We start from the raw sequence: 15,614 nt of genomic DNA, 5'->3' as shown, positions 1-15,614 counted from the left end.
TCTTGAGGGGGAAAGAACAGCAACCGCGCATCTTCTCCCCTTTGCTTTTCGCGAAGGGATGACAAAGAGCTCTGCAGCCGGCAGCTGAGCCAGTGGAATACAGCTGTCTGCTCCCCCTCCTTGATAAATAATTAACCGAGCAGGCCACTTGTCTGGGGAGGGAAGGAGAGCATTATGAAAAGCAGGCTGCTTGCCAAGGGCTAACCAACGCCGGAACCATAGTGGGATGCAGAGCAGGCTGCGTTTGCCTGGCCTCTCCAGTTCCATTTGGACTTTAGAAATCCATGCGGCAGCTTAGAAGTGGGTTCAGTTCTCAATGTCTCCCCTCCCCGTTTTGAAGCTCACTGGGAAAGTGATCGCTCTGCTTAGCCTACCTCACAAGGCTGTTGCAAAGACAAAATGGAGGGGGGGAGGGACTGGAACGAGTCAAAAAGTGTCACTGATAGGACACTACGCTCTGCTAATAACTATTTGTTGGCGGTTCCTGGAGGGCACTACGCTCTGCTAATAACTATTTGTTGGCGGTTCCTTGCCTGTAAAGCGTCTACCGCCCCTCAACCAGGGCTTCCGTAGGAATGCTCCCCGCCATCGAGCATCTGGGCCCTCTGGGACGTGTAATAGTTCTGCAGGGCCTACAAGGTGGAGCTATTCCGCTAGGCCTATAGTTGAGGACAGCTGCCAGAGTTCATCTCCAATCGTGCCTGGCCACCCTCCCTTTTCCCATTATTGGAACTGAAATGAGGAACCAAAGTATTGTTCCACTCTCAATGAACCATCTTGGATAGTTTTTAACTGGTTTAAATTGTTTTACAACTTTATGTACTGTGTTTATTGTTTTATAATTGTATTTATGTCAGTTGTTAGTCATTCTGAGCCCTTGTGGTGGGGAGAATGGGATATCCAATCGAAGAGGAGGAGGAAGGAGGAGGAGAAGGAGAAGAAGGAGAAGGAGGGGGAGGGGGAGAAGGAGGAGGAGGAGAAGGAGAAGAAAAGTAAGAGGAGGAGGAGGAGGAGGAGAAGGAGAAGAAGGAGGAGGAGGAAGAGGAGAAGAAGGAGAAGGAGGAGGAGGAGGAGGAGGAGGAGGAGGAGGAGAAGGAGGAAGAGGAGGAGGAGGAGGAGAAGAAGGAGGAAGAGGAGGAGGAGGAGGAGGAGGAAGAGGAGGAGAAGAAGAAGGAGAAGAAGGAGGAGGAGGAGGAGGAGAAGAAGGAGGAGGAGGAGAAGGAGGAGGAGGAGGAAGAGGAGGAGGAGAAGAAGAAGGAGAAGAAGGAGAAGAAGGAGAAGAAGGAGGAGGAGAAGGAGGAGGAGGAAGAGGAGGAGAAGAAGGAGAAGAAGGAGAAGGAGGAGGAGGAGGAGGAGAAGGAGGAGGAGGGGGAGGAGGCGGCGGCGGCGGCGGCGGCGAAAAACAACAACAACCACCACCACCACAACAACAACAACAACTCTGCCTTTGCTGAACCAGTGTGGTTTGCGGTTTCTAGCCAGGGGTGAGACAGACACTCCATTCGGCCTCTTCAGTGACAGTCTCCCCTGCCTTCCCCTCGAAGCCACAGTTTTGGATAAAAACTTCACCAAACCTGCCTGTTGCTAGAGCTAACCAAGTTTCCTTTTTTAACCAAGGTTTGCAAATCCAATTCAAAACCTGGTTAAAATAAAAACCCAGATCTGCATTAACTGTAATTGCATCCCTGGGTGGATCCTATGGCTGCCTGCCAAGCTCTGAAATCAAAGCACTGCATCTGTAGCGGCCCACTATCGTTAGACAAACCAACGGCCTATTTTCCTGTGCGTTTATTTGGTGACAGATCTGAAAGCGCTGCCACAAACTCTGTGACAGCACAGCCTAAATGCAGAAATGGATACAAAACCCAGAAGCCTGACAATCTGGTGAGGGAGGAAAAGAAATGGGTTTCTAGTCTTCAGTGTTTCAGAAAGTGGCCGGGTTAACTGACGGAAAAGAGCTGGATTCAAGGCCAGGAGTATCTTAGAGACGAACCATCTCTTCAGGGGATCAGCTTCTGAGAGTCAGAGCTATAGAGAGTGTCTTAACCAACTGCATCTGTGTATGGTTCTCCAGTTGCACAGTGGCAGATAGGAAGGCGCTCCAAAGGGTGATCACTACTGCACAGAGGATTATCGGCTGCCCTCTCCCCTCCTTGGAAGAACTCTATAATTCCCTGTAAGGCTTCCAAAGAAAGCTCCAAATATTCTGTTGGAGAGACCCTGGCCCCATCCAGCACACTCTCTTTTTGAACTGCGACTATCCTGCATTTATACAGACCTATCAACAAAATCTAGGACAAAGAGGCTTAGAGACAGCTTCTACTCTAGAGCTGTGGCTATGCTGAACTCCGTGGCTCCGTGTTGATGTGTTTGGGGCTGTGTAGGGATGGGTGGAGGAAGGGGGAAGTGAGGATGGGGTATGAGTCTGAAATTGTGTGCATCGAGGAATGCTGCTGAAAATTTCGTTGTGCGTGCACAATGACAATAAAATGCTTATGCTTACTGTCAGGTACTTGATGAAGGCAGCTTTAACTCTTAAAAGTTTATACTCTGAAAATCTAAGGCGCGACTGGACTTGGATTTCTATAATCTTCACTGTGTTACTCATTTATATATTAAAAATATTTAAAATACATGGTTTCCCACCATCTAAAAGCATGATGAAGAAAACCCTTGCCACTAGAGGAGGGGGGGACCAAGTAGGACTTCTAGTACTCAGGGGTGAACCTTCGACACACCATGTCGCTCAATTCTATCTGGGGAACGTGGCTCAGAAACCAGCATAGGCCCAGTAACAAGACAGTGTGGCGTTCCGGGGTCTCAGTGTGATTTGTGCACAGAAGGCCTCAGGGCAGTGGTGGGATCCAAAAATTTTAGTAACAGGTTCCCATGGTGGTGGGATTCAAACTGTGGTGTAGAACCAATGGGGCATGACGGGGGCGTGGCCGGGCATTCCGGGGCAAAGTACCGCTGGGCGGGGCTGTGGCGGTATGACGAAGCCGCCATGCGCCGGTCATTAAAACGGAATGCACGAAGGCGCAGGCTGCCACGCGACGCCGGGTGCACCTCCTGCTAGGACTGCTCTAAGTTCTGCGCCACTACCGCTGAGAGGAGGGGCGTGAATCCTCAGGCCAAAATCACGCGGGTAAAACTTCACCTGATTAGTAACCCCCTCTCGGCACACACAAATAATTAGTAACCTACTCTCGGGAACCTGTGAGAACCTGCTGGATCCCACCTCTGCCTCAGGGTCAACCCTCAGATTCTTGGGCCAAAGGGACTCAAGTGGTGGGCAAGGCCTTCCCTTTCTCTCTCGAGAGCAACTGACATTGATCAGTCCTAACTGGACGGTCTGACTCCGCCTGAGGCCGCCTCATCCATTCACCCACCTCGGACACTTTGTACTCGCAGGTCAGCTTCTTGCCTTTGACACCTTCGTTGAGAGTGAGAATGAAGCCTATGTAGTCTGCATAAGCCTGCAAAGAAAGGGGGGGGGGGCAGTACAAACAGATTAAATTTATGCTGCTGGCGACACAAGCCCAGGGGTAGGGAATCCGCCCATCTAGAGCCGCATGCGGCTCTTCTGCCCAACCGCAGCTCCACGTTTAGCCGCAGCTCCTGCCTCGATTCTTGCCACGCAGCAGGCAGCACGGCGGAATACCAAATTCCCACGGCCTACTGGTTTACAATGCCGGCTTCCCCTCTCGTCTGCCCGCCTTTCGGTTTTGATGGCGGCCAATATGCCAAGTCATGGTCTTTATTCTTGCCCGCCCTGTAAATGGCAGTAGGGCGGACGACTACATTCCGCTTCTCAGAATGAGCCGGAGTAAAAGCAAAAAAACTCCAATATATACAGTGTTATCTTTATTCTTAAAATGCCGTACCATTTGCGGCTCCAAGTGTTTTCTTTTCCCATGGAAAACGGGTCCAAATGGCTCTTTGAGTGTTAAAGGTTCCCTACCCCTGCACAAGCCGAACACAAGCGAGTCTCCAAAATCTGAGGTATGAATTCAGGCTCATTCGGCATGTGCTTTCGAAAATACCAGCTAGCAAATGCGTGAAAGCATTTAAAGCCAGGTGTAAAAGGGTTTTATACTGTTTTCGATCATTACCCTTTCCTCACCTGCCGTTGGCTAAAAGCGCCTACTCTCCCCAAATAGCGCGGGGTCCAGCAGCGCTCCCCACGAGTCCGGGCGGCGACAACACAGCCGCCCCGACTCTGCCGCTCTCGCACCCCCTCAGCGCGCGTCATTTCTGGCACTGAAACAACGGCACGTGGGGAACACGACCCCGCATCAGAAATGACTCGCGCTGAGAGTAGCGCGCCGCAAATGGTAAGTGGGGAAAGGGCCATCTTCACACCACTGTTTTTGGCCCATGCAGAATCAGCCTCAGACTCATTAGTCAGCAACTGCCACAGCTCACCTTCAGTCAGGAGGAGGAGGGGAAGGAAAAGGAGAAGGAGGAGGAGGAGTTTGGATTTATACCACCCTTTCTTTCCTGTAAGGAGACTCAAAGGGGCTTACAAACTCCTTCCCTTCCTCTCTGCACAATGGACACCTCGTGAAGTAGGTGGGGGCTGAGAGAGTTCTGAAAGAACTGTGACTCGCCCAAGGTCACCCAGCAGGCTTTATTGTAGGATACTGTAGGATGTTGTAGGATCACCCAGCAGGCTTTATGTGTAGGAGTAGGGAAACAAATTTAGTTCACCAGAGAAGAGCCCTCTGCTCATGGGGAGGAGTGGGGAATCAAACCCAGTTCTCCAGATTACAGTTCACCAGCTCCTAACCACTACCCTTGTGCTGTGGTAGCAACTGCTGTCAAAGCAACGTTTTGAAAAATCCTTGTTCCCAATCTAGCCTGGCGAGCCCAACCGGGGAGCAGGGGGGAGTGGGGGGAGTGGGAGTTTCCTCAGCTGGCTTGCTGGCCTGATAAGACCTCTCAAGGGGGTGGATTTGGTCCCTGGGCTGCATGTTTGACACCCCAGCTCTATTGGGCAAAAGATCCACCTGACCCTGCCCATTTTCTACACACAGTTGGCAGGTTCCAGGAAAGATGCTGACAGGCATCATGGCACCCGCAGGTCCCACACCAGTGGCATATCTGCCTAGGGACAAGGGGTACCCCTTGTCCCCGGGCGCCACTCTTCTGGTCACGTGGGGGGTACAAGTCGTTCTCCATAGAGCCAGGAAACTTGCTCGTCTCATCAAGCTTGTTTCGTGCTCTCGACCCCAAGGCAAGCAAAAACGACGAGACAGCAGGACTTCCTGTTGCCTCCAAGCGCCCTCAACCCTGCCCTGGACTCCCCCCTCCCTTCCTTCCCCCACTACTGGCTGGGCTCCCAGCCGGCAGCCTGCAGTCTCTTCTGACCTTCCCTCCGGGGAGGCCAGAAGAGACTGCAGTCCCAGCCTCGGAGACCTTCTTTTATAAGCACTGAGGCCGAGGGTGGGGCTTGGGGAGCAGGAAGTCCCACCCCTTCCCAAGCCCCACCCCCCTGGCCTCAGTGCTTATAAAAGAAGGTCTCCGAGGCCAGGACTGCAGTCTCTTCTGGCCTGCCCGGAGGGGAGGTCAGAAGAGACTGCAGGCTGCCGGCTGGGAGCCCAGCCAGCAGGGGGAGTCTGGAGGGGGAGGTAGGCACCCTAGACCTTGCCCATGTCCATGGTGACATGGGCGGGGTTGAGGGAAGTGGGGGGCGGAGCCGGGGAGCAGGGCAGAGCCTGTGGGGTGGGGGGCAAGGCAGAGCCTAGGGGTGTCCTGGAGACAATTTGTCTCCGGGCGCCATTTACCCCTGGTACACCTCTGTCCCACACCAAGGACCTGTGAGTTAGACTACTGCATACAATTCCCTAGGCAGCCCTTCCCCTGTGGCAGATAGAACTATGGGTGTTTGTAGGAGGCTTGGCTTTTTTTGCTCTTGTCCTGTGTAAGGTAGGAAGCCACTCACCCCGGGATGCCACGCCTGAAGTTTTCCATATGTAGGGACTGGACTGATTCCCATCTATTGGTTTAGCCCTGGTTCTTGTAATTTCAACCCTCATCCCCAGGCAAAGTCCCTTCTGCACCTGAGAGCGTTTCCACTTGGCCATGTCGGGAACCATGTTGATCTCCTTCTGCGGGATCATGAAGTTCCGCTGGGGAGGCGGCAGCACCTCCACGGATGACTCTGAAAGACAGAGGAAGAAGGGGTCAAACACGGCTAGGACACAAAAGATCATCTCTACTCCTGTGTACATTTTTGGGGGGGAAATAACCCAGCAAAGTTACTTCTGGATTTTAGAGCCATGAAGTAAGAGAGATTCTTCGTCATCTAAGAGAGTCAGTTGTAATAATTAAGGGCTCCGCTTTCTGCTGAGATGCTCCTGATTCAGTTTTAGGATTGTCATAAGAACATAAGAACATAAGAACGAGCCTGCTGGATCAGACCAGAGTCCATCTAGTCCAGCACTCTGCTACTCGCAGTGGCCCACCAGGTGCCTTTGTGAGCTCACATGCAGGAGGTGAAAGCAATGGCCTTCTGTTGCTGCTGCTGCTCCTGAGCACCTGGTCTGCTAAGGCATTTGCAATCTGAGATCAAGGAGGATCAAGATTGGTAGCCATAGATCGACTTCTCCTCCATAAATCTGTCCAAGCCCTTTTTAAAGCTACGTCCATGCCATATTCATTCCAGTTTAGGCCCCCATTCAGAAAGACACAGTTCCGTCAGTCCGGGAACTTTCCTTTGCCAACAAATCACTGCACTGTGCAACAAACCTGGGACGTTTTAACAAGGTGCGCCGCCGAAGGTCCTGAGATGTTTCCAATTATCAAATGCCCAGTTGTCATCAACAACAAAGGAAAACAGAACATTTTCGTTTTAAGCCTGCTCTTGATACATGTGCAGTATATCTATGCTCCGTCTCTTACCCCAGTTTCAACTAGGATGGCTTTGCCCCCTCCCTCAAGAGCCATGGGAATCGTGGTCTTGCAAAAATACTGGCTTAGAAAGAAGCAAATTATTGAAAGGCTGGTTATTTTCACTCAGAGAGATTTCCCATCTCTCCATTGCGTAACAATGGGCAGCTGTCTCCTTCATCCATTCTCTGACAGGTGTGTGAGAAAGAGACTTGTCACTCTCTGCTGTGTCCTTGCAACTGGGGGAAAAGGGGAGCCCCAATTTGTGGGAAGCAAAGGGGCAGAATCTGCAGCCAGAAGGGAGCTGCAGGGGAGACAGCCACGAAACCCTGCGCCCAAAGACCCATAAAGCCCCCAGTCTTTGTGAATACGATCTGCGCAAAGAAGCGCCTGACAGAGAGAAACTGGCGTGCGTGAGTACTCCCAGTAGAAGCACAAGTCAAATGAGACGGAAATTCTCTAAAGAGGAAGGGGGTCAACATGATTGGATGTCCTTGCTGGGTGCGGGGGGGGGGGGGGATCCTCACACATTAATTTTACTTTAAAAGCGGCCCAAGCCTAAAAAGGATGACTGGACCAGCATTTTTGGACTGCGCTGGAGGGACAAAGCGAGCAAGCATTCAGAAGTCCCCGGAGCCCAGAGGAAAATGCCGATGGCCATCTCGCAGAGTCAGCGGGACTCCTTTCCCTCCTCCTCCTCCCTCGTCTAGGTGTACAGTTCATTTTTCCTGATTAGCCAGGAAGCCAGTCCGGCCCCTGACCTCCTGTCAAAAGCACCCAAATCTGCACACGAAGGATGCTTCCGTTCTAAAGTTACCTGCTCCCGAGGATGAATGGCTCTGCTCAGCATTCAGGGAGGGAGGGGGAGACGGCAGCACCGAGAACTCTGTTTCAAGGTGAAAACAGTCACATTGCTGAAAAGAAGGGCGAAGCCAGAAGCACCGCCATGAGAAAATAATAGACGAGGCAGGGGAGGCATTGCACGGGCATCTAAGAGGGAGTCCTTCCTTCCCGAGAGCCCACATTCATTAGCTCAATAATTCTTTCCAAAGATTTCATAAGAACATAAGAACAAGCCTGCTGGATCAGACCGGAGTCCATCTAGTCCAGCTCTCTGCTACTCGCAGTGGCCCACCATGTGTCTTTGGGAGCTGACATGCAAGGTGTGAAAGCAATGGCCTTCTGCAGCTGGTGCTCCCGAGCACCTGGTCTGCTAAGGCATTTGCAATCTGAGATCAAAGAGGATCAAGATTGGTAGCCAGAGATCGACTTCTCCTCCATAAATCTGTCCAAGCCCCTTTTAAAGCTATCCAGGTGAGTGGCCATCACCACCTCCTGTGGCAGCATATCAGTGGCGTTCCTGCCTAGGGACAGGGGGTACCCTTTGTCCCCGGGCGCCCCCATTTGGTCACGTGGGGGGGCACCAACATTTCAGGGTCGTTTGTGTGTTTTTAAATTTTTAAAGTGTTTTTTCACGTTCCGGCCTGCAGGGGGCGCATTTTTAAGGCTATCGGCGCAAAATTTCGAGGTGTCATCCAGAGACTGTCTGATGAAGTACCACCCAGGATTTGGTGATGTTTGGTTCAGAAGCAGCAAAGATATGGAACCCCAAATGGGGAGCCCCATCCCCATAACTTTCAATGGAAATAACCTGAGATAGGGGTACCCATTTGAGGACTGATAACTTTGGTTCCCTGAACATAACTACCAAACTTGGGTGGCATCATAGAATAGTTAACAGATGATACCTGAAATTTAAATCACTAGCTTTAAAATACACCCTTCAGGCACCCCAAAGAGGGAATTGCCCAAGATTCTTTGTTTTGCAGTGACTTTGCTCCATTGCTTAGCCAATGGGGAATTTCTGACTGTGTAGGCAGGCTACATTTTGAAGATAGAATTTTCCAGACTTTCAGGAGTGGCTCTAGGAGGGCTACTCAGTAATAGCATCAGGTTTGGAGACCTTTGCTTCTGGGGTTCAATTTTATGGGCCCCAAAGGCTTATTTTGTTTCCCTGCTCCTGCACGCAGAAGCCTGTGGGCTGGGTTCTCTCAGAACTCTCCTCAGCTCCCCCCCCTCCACCCAGAAGCAAAGCTCACCAAGGTGGATGCTATTGCTCAAGACACTCTTGGGCCACCTTGTGAGAGAGTCTGGGCGGCTTCTATCTTCAAAATGTGCAGCCTACCTCAGAAATTCCACAATGGAGCAAAGTCACTGCAAATAGAATCTTGAGCAAGATGGAAAGGATCGCTGTTTACAAAGCTAGTGACATAAATTCAGGGTATCATGTGTTAATATTCTTATGTCTCACAAGACACAGTGAAGTTATGTTCAGAACCAAAGAAGTTATGGTCCCTCAAATGGAGTGGAGCCCATCTCAGGTTGGCTCCATTGAAAACAGTGGGGATGGGGGCATTCCATTTTGAAGCGTCCCATAGGTTTGCTGCCCTGAACCAAACATCGTAAAACTTGGGTGGTATCATCAGGGGCAGTCTTTGGATGATGCCCTGAAATCATGGTGCCACTAGCTTTAAAAATCGCTCCCTGCAGGCGAAAAACACCAAAAATACCCCCAAACCCCAAAATACCTTGCATTAGCATTTGTTCATATTTGGGCAGGACATATCCGGACACTTTTTGTCCGTGTGCCCAAATTTGCCCCAAATTCCACCCAAATCTGCTATTTGTTTCATCTGGATCTCCAACCCTCAAAAGTGATGCTGTTTCGGGGTGGGGAGAATCCACCCAAACAGCATCACTTTCAATTTGTTTAACAGGGACCCCAGATTCTCCCTTTAAGGTAGATTTAAAAGAAGAATCTGAGCTCCCTGGTTTAAACACCATTGAAAATGATGCTGTTTTTTGGGGGGAGGTGAATTCCACTAAGGTGTTTTGTGAGAGATGATGCTGACATTTGTTTTAGTAAATGTTTTGCTGGGGGGTGATTTGTGAGATTAACATACTTAATACCCACTTGCACTGGCTTGGAGTTGTTTCTCGAGGTAACAACCTACCTCATAGGGTTGTTGTGATTGGGAAATTAGGAAAAGAATTGGTGGGAGAGCCATGTATGTTTTGCTGGGGTGGGAGATGTTTGTGAGCTGGTACAAAAAATCATTATTTAGTCATGGTGGGGGAGGGTGGCATATCGCTTGAACGGGGGGAGCGCAAACTAAGGTTTTTGTCCCGAGGTAGCCAGTGTGCCTAGGTACGCCCCTGCAGCATATTCCAAACACCAAACACACGTTGCGTGAAGAAGTGTTTCCTTTTATTAGTCCTAATTCTTCCCCCTAGCATTTTCAATGGATGCCCCCTGGTTCTAGTATTGTGAGAAAGAGAGAAAAATTTCTCTCTGTCAACATTTTCTACCCCATGCATAATTTTATAGACTTCAATCATATCCCCCCTCAGCCGTCTCCTCTCCAAACTAAAGTGTCTCAAATGCTGCAGCCTCTCCTCATAAGGAAGGTGCTCCAGTCCCTCAATTATCCTTGTTGCCCTTCTCTGCACTTTTTCTATCTCTTCGATATCCTTTTTGAGATGCGGCGACCAGAACTGGACACAGGACTCCAAGTGTGGTCGCACCACTGTTTTATATAAGGGCATGACAATCCTTGCAGTTTTATTATCAACTCCTTTCCTAATGATCCCCAGTTCCCTGATGATTCCCTAATGATTCCCAGTTGCCATCAATGAAGCAGGGCAGAAGCAAGAGGTAGACGGGCACCCTTCCGCCGGGTCTGGAACAGACTCCATCGGAGGACGCCACGGTCAGGCAGGCCTGCCTCCTGCCCAGATCCAGACCTAGTTGAATGCCCCCACCCCACCCCTTCTTTCAACTCCCGTGATGAGGACATAAGAGGGAAGTCAGGAAGCAACCAGCTGAGTGACCCCCTGCAAGGCTTACTTTTCATCAAATGTTAATTGGAACATGCATTGTCTTTGGAGTTCAGTGACTTGCTCTGGGAGCAGACCTCCAGCTAAAAAGCAGGAAATACATAAATACCCCCACCGCCTACACCCCATCTGTTGAGCTGTCCATCTAAGTCAGAAGTTCAGGCTGGCACATACTGTATCCTCAAAACAACACTACAACTTAGTCATAGAATATGGTGGAAAAAGACAGTGGCTGGCTCCAACAAGCCTCGTGGAAGTGTGTGAATTTCAACACAGATCTCCCAAATTCTAGTCTAACGTTCTATGTCAGTGGTGGTGAACCTATGGCACTCCAAATGTTCAGGGACTACAATTCCCATCAGCCCCTGCCAGCATGGCCAATTGGGTGCCTCTAATTTCTAATATTTTGGACAGGAAAAAAAATTATCTTCCATTTTTTCCACATCAGGCGTAAGTATGTACAATTTGAGATAGCTTGAGCCAGTGAGCCAAACCACCGCCTATATGGGAAGATAAGCCGACACAGAGCTGCACAGATCCCTTCCAATCCCAAAACAAATTAAGGTCAGAGAGAAGAAGAAGAAGAAGAAGAGTTTGGATTTATATCCCTGCTTTCTCTCCTGTAGGAGACTCAAAGGGGCTTACAATCTCCTTGCCCTTCCCCCCCTCACAACAAACACCCTGTGAGGTGGGTGGGGCTGAGAGAGCTCCGAGAAGCTGTGACTAGCCCAAGGTCACCCAGCTGGCGTGTGTGGGAGTGTACAGGCTAATCTGAATTCCCCAGATAAGCCTCCACAGCTCAGGCGGCAGAGCGGGGAATCAAACCCGGTTCCTCCAGATTAGATACACGAGCTCTTCACCTCCTACGCCACTGCTGCTCCTTGTAGAATTATTTGAAGACTTTCCCAAAGCAGAACATACACCAGGATGTGCATTGACCCCCAAGGTCAGATCTTGCTTGATTTCAGACTTCCCTTCCGCAGAAGAGTGCAGAGAAAGAGGGTGTGGTGAAGACAACATAAAAAATCCATTTTTGTCTAAGGGCCCTTTGGACAGCACCCAAGACAGCAACCGAGCTTACTCCCAAGTAAAGGATCGTGCCCAGGCCAGCCTAAATGTGTTTGTGTGGGGGGTGATTTTCTGCTCCCCCCACATGATGAACTCTGTGGACATGTGCCCACAGAAAGGGCTCTGAGTGCCACCTCTGGCACCCGTGCCATAGGTTCGCCACCCCTGATCTAATGCATAAATTATACTATGTTGTTTATTTATTTGTAGAAAGACCTGCACATGGCAAACGAATGAATAATTTTTCCTGAAAGAATTGCTTCTCCTGAGGAAGACTACGGTGAAAACGTACCTATAAACGCGCGAGTCGTTTGGGAAGTACTTTCTATATGGAATATAATTATCTTAAAGATATTGAAAAAAAATGAACTATTTTTGTTCAGTAGATATTGAAGATATGGATTGTATATCTCAAAAAATGAACTTTTATTGTTGGAAAAAACTGGATGTACAATCATTGGATTCAGTAACTGGACAATTATAAAATATACATGAATACATTTATTGAACACGTTGATCCTCCGTCTTCAGTGTGCAACCGTGTATTATCAGCCATAAGTATCAGTGCTTGGGGGCCTATCCCAGCCTTATGCCTTGATAGTCCCTGCTCCCCATAGGACAGTGGTGGCGAACCTATGGCACGGGTGCCAGAGGTGGCACTCAGAGCCCTCTCCATGGGCACGTGCAGAGTGCCCCCCCCCCATCTAGGGTGGCCTGGGTCGTGGGCTCGATTATTAGCATTAAACCTAAGACCTAGTTTTGGAGAAGGAGTATGGGTAACCCTGTTAAATCTATTTGCTCGGTATGCAAATTGCAAGGGGTCCAACAGTGGATCCGTGATGGTTTTCAAATGGTACATCACTAGCCTTTCAAAAGCACGGGTCAAAAAAAGGGCTGTGAAAATATTTACTGACCCCTCGCAGCCTGGACATAAACTGTTTCAACTCTTACCCTCTAAACGTCGCTACAGAGCACTGCACACCAAGACAACTAGACATAAGAACAGTTTTTTCCCGAATGCCATCACTCTGTTAAACAAATAATTCCCTCGATAATGTCAAACTATTTATTATATATTTATTGTATAATAATTGCTGCACTACTTTTTTTCATCATTCCTAGCTGCCCATCTCCTCCCAATTATGGCTGTATGACGATAGCCTGCGCTGACATTTGATTTTATTTTTATGATTTTACATTTTATGTTTTCATTACTACTGATTGTTTCCTGATTGCTTACTAGACCTATATGACAATCATTAAGTGCTGTACCTTATGATTCTTGACAAATGTATTTTCTTTTATGTACACTGAGAGCATATGCACCGGGGACAAATTCCTTGTGTGTCCAATCACACTTGGCCAATAATAAAGATTCTATTCTATTCTATTCTATTCTATTCTAAACCCCACTGATTTTCATGCAAAGAACTAAAGCACGATCCTTTACCTGGGAGTAAGCTCGGTTGCTGGCAATGGGGCTTGCTTCTGAGTAAACCCTCCCAGGGTCGCGATTCACCCGTTGGAAGAGTTGCACGGTTGCTTCAAAGCAAAGCCACCGACTACCACCAGGCTTACTCCCGAGTAACGCACGCCTCGGAGCCCGCCGTTTTCTCTAGACTAAAACTTCAGTATTCAGGTTCAATGGCCGTGTGGGCCCTTTGCGATACATTAGTGGGGTTTGGGGTTGCCATTTGGGACACTCGGCCTCGAAAAGGTTCGCCATCGCTGCCCTAGGAAAAAAGCCCAGCCCCGAAATAACCCCTTAAGAGGGGCCACGATCCCAGCCGCACCGTCACCAGGTGCCTCTTCCCAGGTCGTGGCATCGAAAGTCATTCCACGAGTGTAGGCACAGAAGGAAAAGAGTGAAAGTAAGAAGGAAATAGAAAGTGAGAGAAAGTGAAAGAAAGTGAGAGAAAGAGAAAAAGGAAATGATTTTAGATTTACCAGAAGGTTATTTCTTCCTTCTCCCCATTATTTAGGAAAATAATGGAGAGAAAAAGATTCTGGCAGAAATACAGCTTAAAGTCATTTCACAGAATCATGAAAAAGTGTCTTTGTTAAGAAAAAGCATTCAATGTTCCTGCATTCCAGAAAAAGATACTTTTAATGCTTGTGTGCAAGTAAAAGGCTCATGAAAATAATATCTTCAACTAAAGCACAGACATAGAAAATAGAAATAAAGCATTTAAATGATTATTTCAACTGAAGTATACTGCCATATGTAACTAAAGCAAGTTTTCTTGAAGAGCATTTTAGTGTTGTTAAGAATTATGGCTCAGAAATAGCAAAAGGTACTTTGCTTTCCAAAACAGCCCCTATTGTCTCTTCCCACATTCCAAAGAAAAGATACTTTTACTTAGCAATGAGCTGAGAAAGTGTGTGTGTAGAAAAATAACTGACCAAGCAGAATTAAAGCAAAGAAAGAGAGTCAAGCCATGTGAGAAACTATATTCTTAAGAATGCTATTTAACAATGTAGCGCCATGATGGGAATATTGAAACGTCATGAATTGACAGGGTTTGGCTTTGCAACATTTATGATGCATCAGCTGTCTTTATCCTATAAGAACTGTGACTTTTGTATACTCAGGGCGACTCCTCTGATTCCATAACAGACCCTCTGAGGGTTTGGAATAAAAATTATTTATTTAATTAGCCCTTGTCGGCTCAAGCTTATTAGCTAACTATTAGTAAACACGTTACTCTGTGGTAAGAGGGGCCACGATCCCAGCCGCACCGTCACCAGGTGCCTCTTCCCAGGTCGTGGCATCGAAAGTCATTCCACGAGGACTCCTCAGGCCCCAACGCGCTGCAGAAAGTCCCACACTGGGAACCCCACACGAACCCACACCGCACCCCGGGGCGCCTGCCTGCCTAAACGGATCCCCCCTTATTATGGGGTGCGCGTCCCCCGGAATCCTGCCCGGAAGCTCCCCCTGACAGAGCACCCATTGAATGCAGCCCCCCCCTTTTCTTCCTCCGCCCGGCGGAAGGGTCCCCTCAGGACTCACCCGGCTGCCGCTCGCTTTCTGCCATTTTCCCGAAGCCACTAAGCCGCCCGCCGCCTTTCACCTCTCGCCGCCTGACAGAATACAATAACCGTCAGTCGGCCATGTTGGAGAGGGGCGCTTCGCCTCAGGGTCACCCCTGCCGCCATGTTTGTAAAGGGCACGTCGAGCCTTCCGGCGAAACCGTTGCGCGGCCATGTTGCTTAAGGGCCGCTTGGTCTTAGTTTGCTAACCCAGTGGCGCCTGGGCGGCCATATTTGTAAAGGGCACCTGTAACGGTTTCTTTTCTCGCTTTCTCGCGCGGCCATTTTGATGACGGGCAGGGAGCCCCAATTGCGCAGGCGCTCTTCCCTCCGTAGAACTTAAAAGAGTAACGTGAATCGTCGTCGGCCATATTGAGGCAGGGTACCCGACCTTCGCAGCAGCCATGTTTGCGAAGGGCATTTGTTCAACTAGAATTAAGAGACGGCGGATAAGGGAAGCCAGCACACGAGTTCCTGGAGTCAAGAAGGAACAAGTGGAATTCCCAATAGTGCAGGGGTAGGGAACCTACGGCTCTCCAGATGTTCAGGAACTACAATTCCCATCAGCCTCTGTCAGCATGGCCAATTGGCCATGCTGGTAGAAACTGATAGAATGATTCAATTTACATCTGAAGAGTTCCTGGCCAATAGTGGAAGAGGCAAAGTTTAACCATACTGCAGTATTTGTTTGTATCTTTTTTTTTTATGCGCAGGATTTGTGGGGG

At 49.2% G+C, this 15,614-nt stretch overlaps 1 protein-coding gene across 1 annotated transcript in view; it reads right to left on the bottom strand.

Moving 5' to 3' along the window:
- The window catches only part of PTPA (protein phosphatase 2 phosphatase activator), a 54,899-nt gene extending 39,876 nt beyond the window's left edge, over positions 1–15,023 (bottom strand). Inside the window, exons 1-3 of the mRNA XM_048512179.1 lie at positions 14,870–15,023; positions 6,063–6,163; positions 3,390–3,476 (exon numbers count right to left, since the gene is read on the bottom strand). Of these exons, the coding sequence (XP_048368136.1) occupies positions 3,390–3,476; positions 6,063–6,163; positions 14,870–14,894 (213 nt within the window). The 5' untranslated portion in view covers positions 14,895–15,023. The remainder of the gene's footprint in view (positions 1–3,389; positions 3,477–6,062; positions 6,164–14,869) is intronic.
- Between the last annotated feature and the right edge of the window lie 591 nt (positions 15,024–15,614).

Source organism: Sphaerodactylus townsendi, linkage group LG12 (assembly GCF_021028975.2).
Source record: "Sphaerodactylus townsendi isolate TG3544 linkage group LG12, MPM_Stown_v2.3, whole genome shotgun sequence".
In the NCBI taxonomy this organism is placed as follows: Eukaryota; Metazoa; Chordata; class Lepidosauria; order Squamata; family Sphaerodactylidae; genus Sphaerodactylus; species Sphaerodactylus townsendi.
The sequence above is the reverse complement of the archived record's forward strand: the minus strand, read 5'-3'. Positions and strand labels throughout refer to the sequence as shown.